The sequence below is a fragment of the Polypterus senegalus genome, chromosome 2 (genome assembly GCF_016835505.1).
Source record: "Polypterus senegalus isolate Bchr_013 chromosome 2, ASM1683550v1, whole genome shotgun sequence".
Taxonomy (NCBI): Eukaryota; Metazoa; Chordata; class Cladistia; order Polypteriformes; family Polypteridae; genus Polypterus; species Polypterus senegalus.
In genome coordinates, this window is record NC_053155.1 from 277,152,507 (window position 1) to 277,169,058 (window position 16,552).

Here is a 16,552-nt window from a genome sequence, read left to right on the forward strand (position 1 = left end):
CCACTCTACAAAATACATCAAAACTTCCATACATCAATTACTTTCATTTTAACTGGTTCCACACAAAAGAATATCATCCAAAATTCCTTCTGGGATTTCAGTTAAAAACACGGGACAGCAATGTTCAACAATAACACTTCTGGTTTCTTTTGCAGAAACAAATGCAAAATTCTCTTCAATACTGTTTTCATATAGGTCATTCTACTGGGAGTACTCCTCTTTTAGCGATTTATGCACTTGGCTACACTTCGGAAATTTCATCTCCTATATTCTTGTAATTGCAACTCTCTTATTGATGTCATTCACTCCTTATGTAATTTTCTGCCATCAATTTGAAATCATGAATACTGTGATGGACTAGCCGGTGTCCTACCTTACTGACTGGCCCTTCAAGGTTTTGAGATCTTATTCTCAATTCCATGTAAGCATTCTTCAAATCTGCATTAAGGGACCGTTCTAAGCACTCTGTTCTTTTCTTAAGATCTGTTCCACCACTTACATCTCATGAAGTCACTCATTAACTTTGTTTTAATGCTCAGGTGTAAGCACAGACCTCTTTCCCCATTTTATTAACAGATAAATTATCACTATCTTAAACTTAACCATTGTACCTAACTTAGGCTACTACTGATCATTTTCTCTCAACCTCCCTAAGTACTATACTTTATAATTCCACCCTTTAAATCACCAGGTACTTGTAAAAACATCAGCATGTTTTTGGAAAACTCCTTCAAATCAACATATTTCTGCAGTGACCCCATTCTATAAGGCCACAATCTATGCCGCTTAACTCCTTGATCAGATTAATTTTCCATATAGGATAGACCATTTACTGAGGACTCTCGGCAAATTCAATGTAACTTCTCAGTTTCACTCAAAAAGCTGATGAAGTATTCTCATCCCATGTTCTCCACACTACTTGTTTGCTTTGTCCACTCCACTAACCTCACATTGGTGATAGGATTTAGATTAAATCTCAGTTCATGATCAACTATGCCCCTACAAAGCTCTGTTCCTTTACCTCTAATCTCTAACTCCTACATACATCTGAAAAAAGTCTGCTTGGTTTGTGTATTTACTGTCTAAGTCCACAACAGAGTAACTAAAAACATTAACACAGACCACTAAAACGACTAATAAACTAGTTGCTAAGAGCAACATTTCCACAAAGCACCTCAGAATGGTTTAGAATTTCTAAGACGTTTTCCACTCTTCACCCATACATACTCCACTGACTCAAACCCTCCAGTGTCTATTAGACATCATCACCTTAATCTGACTCTATCAGCCATTAAGTGGTTATTCTTATATAAAACTGCACTGAGACTAAATGGTCAAAATGTAGAAAAGAAAAACATGTTAACAACTTGACTAACCAGACATAACACTTCTTCCACAGCTTAAAGTAGAATGAAAATGGAAATCCATGAGGACGCAAGTGCAGACACTGATCATTTCTACTTTCCTACAAAATAGGCTCACTTTTTAAGAGATAAAATTATAATGGAAATTGTCAAATATTTTAAACTCATTGAAAATTATATTTATGGAGTGGTCATTTAGGTTGATAATGATTTTTTCAGTTGAGAGCTGCATTGGTCTTTTTTTTGGTTTCACCCACTGCTGCAAGTGTTGTAATGCTTTTATCCTCAGGTCCACTGCATCAAAATTTTCTCTCAATCAATGAATTATTAAAATAGACTGTGCAAAATCTGTGGTATTTCAGCCTGGTTGTATGCAGCTATATCCTAACAAAATCCAAATATTTGTTTATTATAGATTTTTAATTCACCTGTCATTTTTGTATTTATTATACATGTCAACTTAGTTGTCCTTTTACTGTGAAACACAACTGAAGTAGCCTAGTAACAGCCTACTGCATGCTAAAACTTTATTTTAAAAAAGCACTAGAGGGCTTTGCCCCCTACTTGTTTCGCGCGCCAACCCCCCTGTTTGGTTTTCCGGATACACACTAGTAAGATTTTTTTTTTTTTATTTGAATTGTTGCTGTTTCATTAGATTTAGTTATTTCAGAACTTCTGTAAAAACAATATTTGGAATCTTTTGTATCACAATATGCTGAATCATTTAAATGAGGTCTGTGAGATTTGTGTTTAATGACTTTGTACCATAATTTAGGACAGGTTTCTCCGTTTAGAATTTCAGCACAGACAAAACAATCCACACCATCGGCAGTTAATAATTTTTTTTTGCAAAGTAACCAATAAATGCATGCAGGTTAAACTCCGTTTTAGAAATTCTCTGACTTAAACTAATTTCCTTTTGTTTGTATCAATGCAATCTGTAATATCTTTTTCTTGATACTGTAGCGACTGACGTAATAAAGTGTCACAAAAGTTCTACTTTAACAATCGCTGACTGCGTAACCCCAAACACAACTTTCTAGCACCCTCTCCAACCCCTCCTACCACGGGTCTCGCCTCCCCCTTGCCGCATCCATCAGCACCCAGCTACTAAAAACACCTCCCACCCCACACGGGTCTCACCTCCCCCTTACCACATCAATCAGTACCCAACTAACAGTCTTCGGTGATGTACTCTGCCCTCCTCGATCGGACCCAACAGTCAATTAAAACAAAAAAGGCTTCAGCTTGGCTGGGACGCTACAATACTTTCGACTGTTACTGCTTTCATATGCTGTACCTTTCTCTACATATGTATCGCGCCTTGGGTCTCTTTTCTTCGTGCTGCTCTTTCTTCGTTGCTGAGAGCACAGGATCGGTGTGTGCCTGCCACGTGACTTTACATGACTGAATGTTTTGCTGGCTGTCCATGCTCTTATTTGATAAGAAGGCCGTGTCTTGCAAGAATCTTATGTTCCACGTCCCCACGAGACTGCCCTGGGACAATCGTCTCATGTTTACGGTCCCCACGAGACGCTCCGTGGCCAGTCTTTTTTGTCTCGCAGGTCTTTAAAATATCTTTTGCGAACTTCGTCGTCTTGCTTTCCATGCCAGGATTTTATATATATATATATATATATATATATATATATATATATATATATATATATATATATATATATATATATATATATATATACTGCTCAAAAGAATTAAAGGAACACTTTTAATCAGAGTATAGCATAAAGTCAATGAAACTTATGGGATATTAATCTGGTCAGTTAAGTAGCAGAGGGGTTGTTAATCAGTTTCAGCTGCTGTGGTGTTAATGAAATTAACAACAGATGCACTAGAGGGCAACAATGAGATGACCCCAAAACAGGAATGGTTTAACAGGTGGAGGCCACTGACATTTTCCCTCCTCATCTTTTCTGACTGTTTCTTCACTAGTTTTGCATTTGGCTACAGTCAGTGTCACTACTGGTAGCATGAGGATACCTGGACCCTACAGAGGTTGCACAGGTAGTCCAACTTCTCCAGGATGGCACATCAATACATGTCATTGCCAGAAGGTTTGCTGTGTCTCCCTGCACAGTCTCAAGGGCATGGAGGAGATTCTAGGAGACAAGCAGTTACTCTAGGAGAGCTGGAGAGGGCCATAGAAGGTCCATAACCCATCAGCAGGACCAGTATCTGCTCCTTTGGGCAAGGAGGAACAGGATGAGCACTGCCAGAGCCCTACAAAATGACCTCCAGCAGGCCACTGGTGTGAATGTCTCTGACCAAACAACCAGAAAGACTTCATGAGGGTGACCCAAGGGCCCCATGTCCTCTAATGGGCCCTGAGCTCACTGCCCAGCAGCATGCAGCTCGATTGGCATTCGCCATAGAATACCAGAATTGGCAGATGCACCACTGGTGCCCTGTGCTTTACAGATGAGAGCAGGTTCACCCTGAGCACGTGACAGAAGTGAAAGGGTCTGGAGAAGCCATGGAGAACATTATGCTGCCTGTAACATCATTCAGCATGAGCAGTTTGGTGGTGGGTTAATGATTGTCTGGGGAGGCATATCCATGGAGGGTCACACAGACCGCTACAGGCTTGACAAAGGCACCTTGGCTGCCATTAGGTATCAGGATGAAATCCTTGGACCCATTGTCAGACCCTATGCTGGTACAGTGGCTCCTGGTGCACGACAATTCCTGGCCTCATGTGGTGAGAGTATGCAGGCAGTTCCTGGAGGATGAAGGAATTGATACCATTGACTGGCCACCACACTTTCCTGACCTAAATCCAATAGAACACCTCTGGGACATTATGTTTTGGTCCATCAATGCCACCAGGTTGCACCTCAGACTGTCCAGGAGCTCAGTGATGCCCTGGTCCAGATCTGGGAGGAGATCCCCCACAACACCATCTGTCATCTCATTAGAAGCATGCACCGATGTTGTCAGGCATGTATACAAGAACACAGGGGCCATACAAAGTGCTGCGTACAATTTTGAGTTGCTGCAATTAAATTTTGGCAAAATGGACTAGCCTGCCACATAATTTTTTCACTCTGATTTTTGGGGCGTCTTTGAATTCAGGGCTCTGTAGGTTGATCATTTTCATTTCCATCAAGCGATGTGGCATCCTTTTGTTCCTAACACATTACCCAGTCTATATCAGTATAGATATCCAGGAGGATTTCTTTTTCCCATTGAGATCTGATGTGTTTTCAAAGTGTTCCTTTAATTTTTTGAGCAGTTTATATATATATATATATATATATATATATATATATATATATATATATATATATATATATATATATATATATATATAGATAGATATATATAGATAGATATATATATATAGAGAGAGAGAGAGAGAGAGAGAGAGAGAGAGAGGTCACAGCAAACAAATGGAAGACCATTTCTTCAATTATCTATGAACATTCACAAGAACTGCCATATGATAAATTTTACTTTTTAATTTTAATAGAGTTAAAAATTATTATTTGAAATTATTTATTGTTTTGGCCACTTTTTTGTTGATTTTGACAATTCACACAACTCCAAAAGGCAGGTGTGCTTCAGGTGTATCCTGCTATCTTCACTCTCATTGGCTCAAATGCTGGCAGAGTCTATCTTAAATAGCAAGCTGTATTTTGAAAACAAAGTGTACAAGTCGAGTCATATACTCAGATTACTTTGATCCTAAATTTTATTCCTCACCTTCATGACCCATGTTGCAAATAATTAAGTTGAGTTCAGTGAGAAGGCAGGTCTCTACTTCAGTCCACGTGCTCATACAGCCAGAGGTGGCTAATAGAAATTCTAGTGAAAGACAGGCACAGCCAAAACTAGTGAAGAGCTGACGTGGTTATATTGGCTCATGAAGAAATAAAACCAACTGAGTGGACGTTAATTAGTATCAGTGTAATTCGTGTATCAGGTAATTAATAGGCATGATAATTCACATTCTGGATTCTTGGAACAATGAGCCCAGCCAGAAAGTGACAGTGGCTGAACATTCAAAACAAAAAAAGAGTTTATTTTAATAATAGCATTTCATAGATAGATAAGAAACAGCATTCAACTTTTTTTTTTTGCAAAAAATGTTAAGTGAAATACTGCTAAGGATAAAAACAAGTATACGAATATTGCATCATTTTGTATTCAAAATTGATAGTTCATTTATGTGTGCATTAATTTTCATTTGTTTGCTGAAAATAAAAATACAAACCTTGGAACTTTTTTAGATTGCCTGTGCATTACCTGGGATTGTATTTTAATTGAAAAGCCATCTTTGTATTAAAGGACATAATCCATTTGTCATTGTATATTACAGTACATATCACTATTTAATATTTATTTATTTATGGGGGGGATCTACAAATCACCCTTTACCAGAGTGACTCTTCTAGCCAAGACTGCCTGTGCATTCTGTCCACCTAATTCCCATAAGTTTGTGTTTTCAATGGAAGGTCAGCAACACTATATCACCACAAAGCATTCCCAAGCCAGAGGTAGTTTTGAGACTACTATTTCATGCAAAATACTTGCAAATATAAAAACAACCCTGTTGTTCAATATATTAAGCTAAGATACCGGCCTGCTTATTGTTTACACCCAATTTAAAATTAGTCAACTAAAGAAGAAATGAATGAGAATAACATAGAATTTGCCCTAAAGACAGTTACAATATGCATTCAGCACGGGATCATCCATAGATGATCTCACCTTAGTGTTTATTTAGTATGGCGAGAATATATGTCAGGTTTAGCTCTGTAGCAGCAGATCAAGACTGCAGAGGAAGCCCAACTGCCATTAAAGAGTGCTTTCTGGAACTGGTAAAGATGAACAAAGCTGCACACCGCATAAACAGGTCTTAGCTAGTTTGTATGGTAGTTGATGTTAAAAAATTGATATACACAGAGATCACGCAGACTGTTACAGACAAGAAAAAGAATGTACTGTATATGTAAGTGCAAAGGTTTTAACCATTACAAAAGCTGTAAAACATAAAGCATGTATATACATACACACAAATATGTACATGTATTACACTGTATACAATACTGTTCAAAAGTCTTAGTTATAGATACTTCACAAAAATGTGTATTACACTGTTATTGTATGCCTTCTGGATAAATGAATAAATAAAAAGGAGCATTTTTGGAGCATAAAACATTCCTTTTGCAAGTGAAGCTATAATATTTTTGAATGACTTAAAAAACTAACATAGTAATAAAGCACTTTTCAATTAAAAGCATGAGATATTTGTAAACATATAATCCAGTGTTTGACAAAGCAAATACAACAAACAGGTCCAAATGATCAATGTCAATGAAATAATGTATAAGTTGAACCAAAGGTCTCTACCAACTAGAAATTTTGAGACAAAATGGTTTTTCCCTCATGCACCATCCATGTAGTCAACAGAAAATGCCTTAACCTTGCTTTCCTTTGAAACTGGAAGATATCCAGCACTGCTGTCAGCACAGAACTGCCAGAAACCATGGGGACCCTGTTACAATATTTTCATAAAGACCTGTGGATTGTGGATCGGTGTAAGTACAAAGCCATTCCTTCGAGAGTAAAAACAAGCCAAATGGCTTTGCAAACTTGGGTTAGAACTGACCAAAACCCGATTCATCCTATTCCCAGCCACAACCTGTTACCACCAAGATAGTAAGGAAGTGGAGCCCAGAGTCTGAAATGGCTCTGAATGAATGCTTACAAATAACAAACTGGGAAATGGATGTGCAAGACACAGGTGGACGATATTGAGGGACTCAATCACCGCATCACAGACTATATTAATGCTTGTGTTGACACTCTGGTACACTCAAGACAGTAATCCAGGGCATGATGTTTGTTTAGAAAGCAACACACTAAGGAGCTAAAGAGTGTCCTGAATGAGATAAAGAAACCTCTCAAATATGGCGACAATGAGGATCAGAAGAATGTACAGTGAGTGCTAAAGAAAAAGCTGAGTGAAAGTAAGCTTAAAAAGCTAAAACAGAAGAGGAAAAAATAATTAGATTAACACAAGACATATTGAATGGACTGGGAATAATTACTGGACTCATGCAATCCAGGGCTCAGGTGCTAGAAGGGGATGCGGACAAAGCTAATGACCTGAACCATTTTTTTAAATAGATTTTTCCTCCCACTGCCACCTTCTTCCAGTGACCATTTACCCTCACAGAATCCTTACTATATCAACAACTTCTATTGTTTCAATTGGAATGGCCAGTGAAAAAGCCACCTCTGACCATCAATATGAACTGTCCATAAATGAAGACCAAATGAGTAGACAACTGAGGAAACTACACACAGGAAATCCTATAGGACCAGATGGAGTCAATCCTCAAGTTCTTAAGGCCTGTGCCAACAGGCTTTCTGGTATCCTCTGTTACCTATTCAGTCTTTCCCCTAGAGCTCCAAAAAGTGCAGCTGCTGTGGAAAACATCCTGCATTGTTTCAATCCCAAAGATCATAGGAGCCTCTTCACCTAATAACTACAGACTAGTAGCACTTACATCTCATCTCATGAAGACCTTCAAGGGGCCTGTCAAGGACTATATGAGTCTACTTGTAGGAGATCACCTGGAGCCACTGCAGTTTGCCTTTTGGACACAGATTGGAGTTTAGGATGCATTTATCTATCTATCTGTTCCACAAGAGTTACTCTCACCTAGACAAAGCAAACAGTACTGTGAGGATTATGTTTTTTAATTTCTCCAGAGCCTTCAATATCATCCAGCTATCCCTGGCAAGTTCTGAGATAAGCAGATAGATGAGCCTATGGTGTCCTGGATCAGAATGTCTGGCAGAACACAGTATGTGAGGCTCATGGACTGTGTCTCCGACATGGATGTGAGCAACACTGGAGCACTACAATGAACAGTCCTGTCTCCTTTACCCTTCACTCAGTACACCTCTGGCTGCTTATTGACTTTCACCACACCAAAAAGCCTCTATGTCTGATCACCATTCAGGGAATGGATGAGAGGTGGTCCAATGCTACAAGTACTTAGTGGTCCACATCAATGACAGGCTGAGCTGGTCTCATAAAACAGAGGAATTATATAAGAAGTGGCAGAGGAGGCTCTTTTATCTTGGGAGATGGCATTTGTTAAATGTGGGTAATGACAACTTTCACATATTCTACAACTTAATAATGGCCAGTACGATTTTCTATTACTTCAAGAGATGGACACTAAATCAACAAGCTAATTAAAAGTTCAGGCTTGGTTATGAGACACACTCTGGATCCCATGAAGTGGTAGCAAAGGAGAGAATTAAAATAAAATAGGTGAAATTATGAACAATGCTGAATATACTCTGATACACTAACAGAGTATTTTCAGCCAACAAATTATTCAGCAGAACGCTACTATACCAACAGCAATACACCTGAATAATGTCTGTGACCATAACTGACAAGACAGAAATTTTTCCTTTTTAGTTTCGTTCCTTTTTGGCATTCCGGTGTGTGTTCACACTGTAGTATGTGTGTATGTTTATATTGAGCTTCTGTAAAAAGCCAAAGTTTCCCCTGGAGACGAATAGTCCTATTAATATATATTTTACACAGTATATATACATATAGCATCTTTTGTAACTGAACTTAAGCATGTCAATGTAAAGACATTGACATTTAATATCTAGCGACTCAAAGTGTTCTCCAGCATGCAGAAAACAGGATTGACTGTTGACAATAACCATTAATTTATTTTGTTATTTACACCTTTAGCAAAGTGAGGTATTAAAGATGAGAATGCGCAATTCTGCCATTACTGATGGAAGTATCTTTGTGGGTGTCAGTCAAGTCTGATATAATTTTTTCCTGAATGTGAGTTATACAGAATTAATATTGTAAAGAATGGCCTGCTAAAAGGATAAGTTAAAGTTTACGTTATTTTTCAAGTCAGTTATTTCTTCACAATCATGGTATACAAGAAGAGAGATGTGTAGTGAAGTAAAGCCTTCTTAAAATAATATACATAAACTGTATTGCAAAGTATGTGTAATCACAAGATGTAAATCTGTACTCTCTGTACTATATTCGTTACGTTTTAAGGCTTTTCACCACATTGGGACCCTGGTTCTAATGAGCCCCGTATAAAACAAGGGCATGATAGTTATTTTTTTTAATTTATAAAATATGCTCCAATTTAGAACACAATTTCATGTGGTAAACTAATCTACACCATGATTGTGAAGAAATAACTTCAACATGAAAAAATAAACTTATATTTTCATTAAGGCAACAGCAAAATTAAAAGTAGAAGTTGGATAGGATAAAGGTTTGTAGCTACTGGGGTCTACCAGGAATGGATTTGGAAACCAAGGCAACAGTGGGATGCAAAATTTTCTTTATGGTATACCATCTATACATTGGGATTTCCCCCCCAAACTATATATGGATATAGGAATCTGTGCAGTAGTGGTAACGGTTAAGGAGCATCATCTGGGAAAAGCCATTGAAGTGAGTTGTGTAATTACATTTTATCCTGTATATATTTAAAATTTGCTTCTTAATTGAGGAATAAATCTACATGGAAAACTTAGTCCTTTACCAAGTGCATTTATTAGAGCTGTATTATTAATACTAGTTTATAAAATGTATTATTAAATTAAAACAAGATTTCAATCCATTTGTTATAATTATGAGCAGTTTGTTTGAAGCCACACTCTCATTTATTGAGGGTTTAAAATTAGTAATATCTTTACTGGGCATCTTTTAACCCGATGCACTAATATACAATCATTTGGAACCAGTTACTTAAAACAGATGTTGAGTAGACAGAGGGCCAGATAAAGTGTTAAAATAAGGCATTTAACTGTCCACAAAATTGTGCACCACACAAAGATAATTGATTTAAACAAGCACTCTAATACGTTCCCAAATATACTGACTCATCCATAGTCTCCAGCGAAAATCTTACCTGGGTAAGAACATACACTATTCATCCACAATATTAAAACCACCTGCCTAAGGATCTGTGCTGGTATCTGGAACGGTACTGGTTCAAATCTAATTACTGCCAGAAGGGATCCTACTCCATTGGGCCCTTGAACAAGGCCCCTAAACTGAAAAATTGCTCTGGGATGCTGTATGTACAATGGCTGACCCTGTACTCTCACCCCTACAGGTCATGTGAAAAGACAATTTCCCTTCTGAGATTAGCTAAGCATATCAGATTAAGTAAATATTGTGCAGGTCTCCCTCATGCCACCAAAAGAGCTGAAACCCACTGAGGTATGGACTCAACGAATCCTCTGAAGGTGTCCTGTAGTATCTGGCACCAAGACATTAGCAGCAGATACTTTACATATTGTAAGTTACAAGGCAGCGCCTCCATGATTTGACTTGTTTTTCCAGGACATCCCACAGATGCTCAAGCAGATTGAGATATAGATAATTTGGAGGCAAAGTCAACACCTTGAACTCTTTTTCATGCTCCTCAAACCATTCCTGAACAATGTTTGCATTCATTGCAGGGAACATTACCCTACTGAAAGAGTCCAATGTCATCAGGGAATATCACTGTCATAAAGTGGTGTATGTTGCCTCCAATAATCTTTAGGTAGGTGGCACACGTCAAAGTGGAAACCACATGAATGCCAGTCACCTCTAATGCCTGCAGCTTCTGCTTTCAGAAAAAAAAAAAAAACAATTTTGGCGAGGGACTATATCAAAGATTTTTACAAAGTGTAACTAAATTATGTCTTATGATTTGCTTTTGTCAACTATTCCAGTTGCCTGTTCAAAAAAAATCTGAAAGATTGGTTTAGCAGGATCTTCCTTTCATAAACCCATGCTGGCTGTTATTTAGTATAATACTGTCATATAGGACCCTTCCAATTTCTGACTGTCAGCTTGGAACCTCACCCAGACCATAAATGTTCACCTTTATTTCTCCTACCTTTTCTGTCTCAATCTTTAAATTAAAGGGTGATCAACAGCAGTCCTGGAGGGTCATAGTGGCTGCAGGATTTTGTTCCAACCAGTTGCTTAACTAGAAAACAATCTTACCAATGAGGCCATTTTTGTTAGCGTTTTAACTCTGCAATGTCAGATTGTTCTTAAATCAAAGATTTTTTTTCCCTTTCTAATGATTTGAAGCTTAAAACAGACACTTAATGTTCAGTTCATCACTTTCTCTTCAGTTGTCTTCCGAGTATGTCAATAAATGAAAAAGTGCAAACTGAATACATGGGTATAAATGGAAACAAGCTGGATAGAGAAAACTTTTGTCATTTGCATCTTCTTGCTAATAAGTCGCAATTAAAACAGTGAATGCAGTTGTTTAAGACTATAAAATAAGCAATTAAGGGTTCAAAAGCTTAACAAGCGAGACAATGAAAATGAAGCAGAAAAATGTCACTTGAGCAATAAGTGCTTCACCAGCAATAAATGACTTCTCATGAAGCAGTTGGGTTACATCAAAAACCTGTGGCCATTACAGCCCTCCAGTACTAACACTGCGTACTCTGGAGTCTTAAATAGCAAATCAATTAAATAGTTAACTAGCTGCCAAAACTGGTCACTAATTAAGAAAATGGTTCAAGGGTGGGCAATGTCTGTTCTGAAGGGCCTTTGGGGCTGCAAGTTTTTATTCCAAACCAGTTTCTTAATGAGAAGTCAATCATTGCTGATGATGGTCTCACTTGTTAAGGTTCTCCACCCTTAATTGCTTATTTCAGTCTTAAATAGTTACATTCACTGTTCTAATGGCTCCTTATTAACAATAAGATGCAAATAAGAGCCCAGTTATCCAACTAACGGGTTTCCATTTACACCTGTGTGGATTCATCATGTACCATTTGGTTTAATAAAACACTTAATAGAAAAATATAACAAACTGAAAATTATCCACTTAAGGCTTAAGATCATTTGGATGATATCTATGAAAGGAAAAACCCTATGATATAAAGAACCTAACTAGCCATAAAATTAAGGTCTGAAATTGGTAAGGAGTGGTTTCCAATTAAGCAATTGGGTTGAAACGAAAACCTACAGCCACTAAGGCCCTCCAGGACTGAGACTGCCCACCCCTGGCATTAGAATGAAAACATGTAGCTACTGTGTCACTCCAGATTCGCAGTTGGGCACCCCTGTTTTAGGCGACACTTACTTATTGTTAAATTCTGTCCGTTCCTCACAACTTTGAGCCTTACGACGGTCGAGTCCGGTCAACATTCGTCGGAGGGAGTCACAAACACCCGATAACACGAACTCTGCTCTGCCCCTTCCATTAAACTGACAAGGCGGCGAGCGCGTTACGCTGTTGAAAAGACCCGCGGTCAGTGACAGCGCCAGAGACCCTATTGAGTTCATGGCGTAAGCATTTTAACTGTATATAAGCACAGTTCGTAAATAAGTTGCAATTAGATATCCTGCGCGATGTGGCCACAAACCTAACAGCAATGAAGCAATCTGGACAGTCTGATTTCATTTCATTCACAAACAACGAAGCTCCCGGGGCTACCCAAACCCCACAGAAGCAGGTGTAAAAAGGCATCAGGGGCTACTGGCGCCCCTTTACTGCTGGTGTATGCCGAGCGGGGTGGTGCGGTGCGACCCTAGGTAAGGTGGAGTGAAACCGCCTCCAAACTTTTCTCGGCTTTGTCAGGTGCCGCTAGCAGTCGCACAGTGGCCAGCGGAGCGTCTTCGCGTTCACGTACTTCTTCGCATCATTATATAACATACAGGAGTACATCTAAACACGTACATTTCACCTTATGCGCTCTGCGCTCACCTTCTTTAACGGCCTCGCCACCCTGGCCTTCCATCCTCCGACGACATCGCTCCGGGTGGCTGCGACGCACCAGTTCCCAAAGCTCGGCATTGATTAAAGTCCTGTCCCGGGTCCGCCGCCGCGCCCAGCTGGACACCCGCAGCCGACAGAGTGGGCAGCGTAGGCTGCTTAACTCCACGGTACGCTGAAAGCATGGTAGACACACTGAGTGCCTACAGGGCATGGTGACGGGCTCTAGGAATATCTCCAGACATACCGGACAAATTGCCTCTTCTAGCGTGAGCTCGCGGGCGGCGCCGCCGGCTCTACGTCCTCGCCTCACGGCCTTCGGCCTGACCGAGGACTCGACGGAGCTCAGCGCCGCCATCTTTGCTCTTACGTCGACTCACAGAATTTGAAAAAACAACCCCGCCTCTCGCAATTATTCACACCAACTTCATAAATAATTCAGTAAGTTTGTTTGTTTACAAATCGGCTGGAAGCGGACGGTCGCTTTAAACGCTTGCATTTTACGAACGGGGCAATCGGGAAAGTATAATTGCTTTTATTATATAGGCAAATGGTAGAAAAATATTCGTTTTAGGTCTAAAAACAACATTAATAATCCATTATTTTATAAACTTATTTTTCAACATATCGTAAATGTGTATGTAGCCTGTAACTAGTTTGCTTTATCCACACTCAACAGAATCGCGTATCTGGAAAATATACCTACAAAATAACAATTTTCTTTTTTTTTTTTTTTGCTAGTCACAATTCAAATTCCAAAAAAAATCCTTGTAGGGGAAAAAAAATGGAAGAAACCTTGGGAAGGCAATTCAGAGACACCTTTCCTGGTAGGCTGGGCATGCAGTGGGTGTCAATATTAGAAAAACTTCCATGAGAACAAGCGCTCCAGTCCTACAAGCCTAGCCCAGGGGTCCCCATCTCTTGTCCTGGAGGGCCACAGTGGCTACAGGTTTTCATTCTACCAGTTTTCTTAATTAGTGACCCGTTTTTGCTGCAAATTAACTTCTTTTGAATTAATTTTGATTGACTTTTTTTTAAGATTTGTTCCCCAGAATTTCTTCATCATTCCCCTGAATTGCTTCATTTCTTTCCTTAAATGGCACCCAAACAGCCAACAGAAGACCAACTAAGTCAGGGCCTCAAACTCCAACCAATTTCACTCCAACCAGTTGCTTAATTAGACACTGAGTCTTGTTGTTTGTTAAACCTATTTTTTTAATTCCATGTCTTGTCGATTCTCTCATTGTGCAATAGCATACATTTCTGAAATTGTTGATTTTCTCTTTTCTAAGAGCACTGTTTTAGGGACCCTAGGAGATCAACATTCCTGAGACCTTCATCTTTTTTTATTTTCAGATATTGATGGTTTGCTGGTCATGTTTTGGCTCATTTTGCATCTCCTTATTGTTTGGCAGCTAATGAATTTTTCAGAATTAGTTATGCAATAAGAAGTGACAAAATGTCACCTTTCATTGGCTAACTGTAAATAGATTACAGTATGCAGGCTTTCAAGGCAGCCCAGGCCCTTCTTCAGATTTAATGCTGAAACTGGAGTTACCTGTGTTTGTATATACACCAGTAGTGAAAAGTCAAGCAAAATGACACCTTTTTATTGGCTAACTAAAAAGATTACAATATGCAAGCTTTCGAGGCAATTCAGGCCCCTCGAAAGCTTGCATATTGTAATCTTTTTAGTTAACCAATAAAAGGTGTCATTTGGCTTGACTTTTCACTGCTTTCATAATGGCTAACGTGGTAAAACACCCTAGTGCTATATACACACCAGGAAACAAACACAATTCTAAAAACCTAGTGTGAGACATCTTTAGTGTTGAATATTAACAGACCTTTCCAACGTAAGATAGGACAACAATGTACGATCAAGATCATCTGATAAGATAACTGTCCAACAAAGTGGAAGTTTTTGATGAGTTTTTCATAACAATGTGGATCTGTAATCAAGTCTATTGGGTCACTCGGAGTAAATAGTCCTCATATCTGGTCATGTCTTGTCACTGATGTCTCTATTCAATCCATGTTGTAATGTGTTAAATCTTAGCATCAGTTTAACTTCCCATTCCTTTCTCTCCTGCTGTGTCTTGAAGCTGTCCATAAGGTGCTGAAGGCCTGTGCGTTGGAACTGGGAAGTCCTCTACAGCGCATCTTCAACCTGAGCTTGGAACAGGGGAGAGTCCCAAGGCTTTGGAAAACATCTTGTATCACCCCAATCCCAAAGGTATCACGTCCTAGTGAGCTGAATGACTTCCGGCCTGTTGCTCTGACGTCACATCTGATGAAGACCATGGAGCGGCTGCTGCTTCACCACCTGAGGCCACAGGTCCGCCACACCCTCGACCCTCTGCAGTTCGCATACCAGGAGAAGGTGGGAGCGGAGGATGCCATCATCTATATGCTACACCGATCCCTCTCCCACTTGGACAGAGGCAGTGGTGCTGTAAGAATTATGTTTTTGGACTTCTCTAGCGCCTTCAACACCATCCAACCTCTGCTCCTTAGAGACAAGCTGACTGAGATGGGAGTAGACTCACACCTGGTGGCATGGATCGTGGACTATCTTACAGACAGACCTCAATATGTGCGTCTTGGGAACTGCAGGTCTGACATTGTGGTCAGCAACACAGGGGCACCGCAGGGGACAGTACATTCTCTGGTCCTGTTCAATCTATATACATCAAACTTCCAAAATGACTCGGAGTCCTGCCACGTGCAAAAGTTCGCTGATGACATTGCTATTGTGGGCTGCATCAGGAGTGGGCAGGAGGAGTACAGGAGGCTAATCAAAGACTTTGTTAAATGGTGCGACTCAAACCACTTACACCTTAACACCAGCAAAACCAAGGAGCTGGTTGTGGATTTTAGGAGGCCCAGGCCCCTCATGGACCCTGTGATCATCAGAGGTGACTGTGTGCAGAGGGTACAGACCTATAAATACCTGGGAGTGCAGCTGGATGACAAATTGGACTGGACTGCCAATATTGATGCTCTGTGTAAGAAAGGTCAGAGCCGACTATACTTTCTTAGAAGGTTGGCATCCTTCAACATCTGCAATAAGATGCTGCAGATGTTCTACCAGACAGTTGTGGCGAGTGTCCTCTTTTACGCGGTGGTGTGCTGGGGAGGAAGCATAAAGATGAAAGACGCCTCACGCCTGGACAAACTTGTTAAGAAGGCAGGCTCTATTGTAGGAGTAAAGTTGGACAGTTTAACATCTGTGGCAGAGCGACGGGCATTAAGCAAACTCCTGTCAATCATGAAGAATCCACTGCATCCACTGAACAGTGTCATTTCCAGGCAGAGGAGTAGCTTCAGTGACAGACTTTTGTCACTGTCTTGCTCCACTGACAGACTGAGGAGATCGTTCCTCCCCCACACTATGCGACTCTTCAACTCCATCCG

The 16,552-nt window shown here is 39.8% G+C and overlaps 1 protein-coding gene across 1 annotated transcript in view; it reads right to left on the bottom strand.

Annotated features, from left to right (window-relative positions):
* The window catches only part of rnf169 (ring finger protein 169), a 43,506-nt gene extending 29,857 nt beyond the window's left edge, over nucleotides 1-13,649 (bottom strand). The window contains exon 1 of the mRNA XM_039745630.1: nucleotides 13,127-13,649. Coding sequence (XP_039601564.1) covers nucleotides 13,127-13,493 — 367 coding nt within the window. The 5' untranslated portion in view covers nucleotides 13,494-13,649. The remainder of the gene's footprint in view (nucleotides 1-13,126) is intronic.
* Between the last annotated feature and the right edge of the window lie 2,903 nt (nucleotides 13,650-16,552).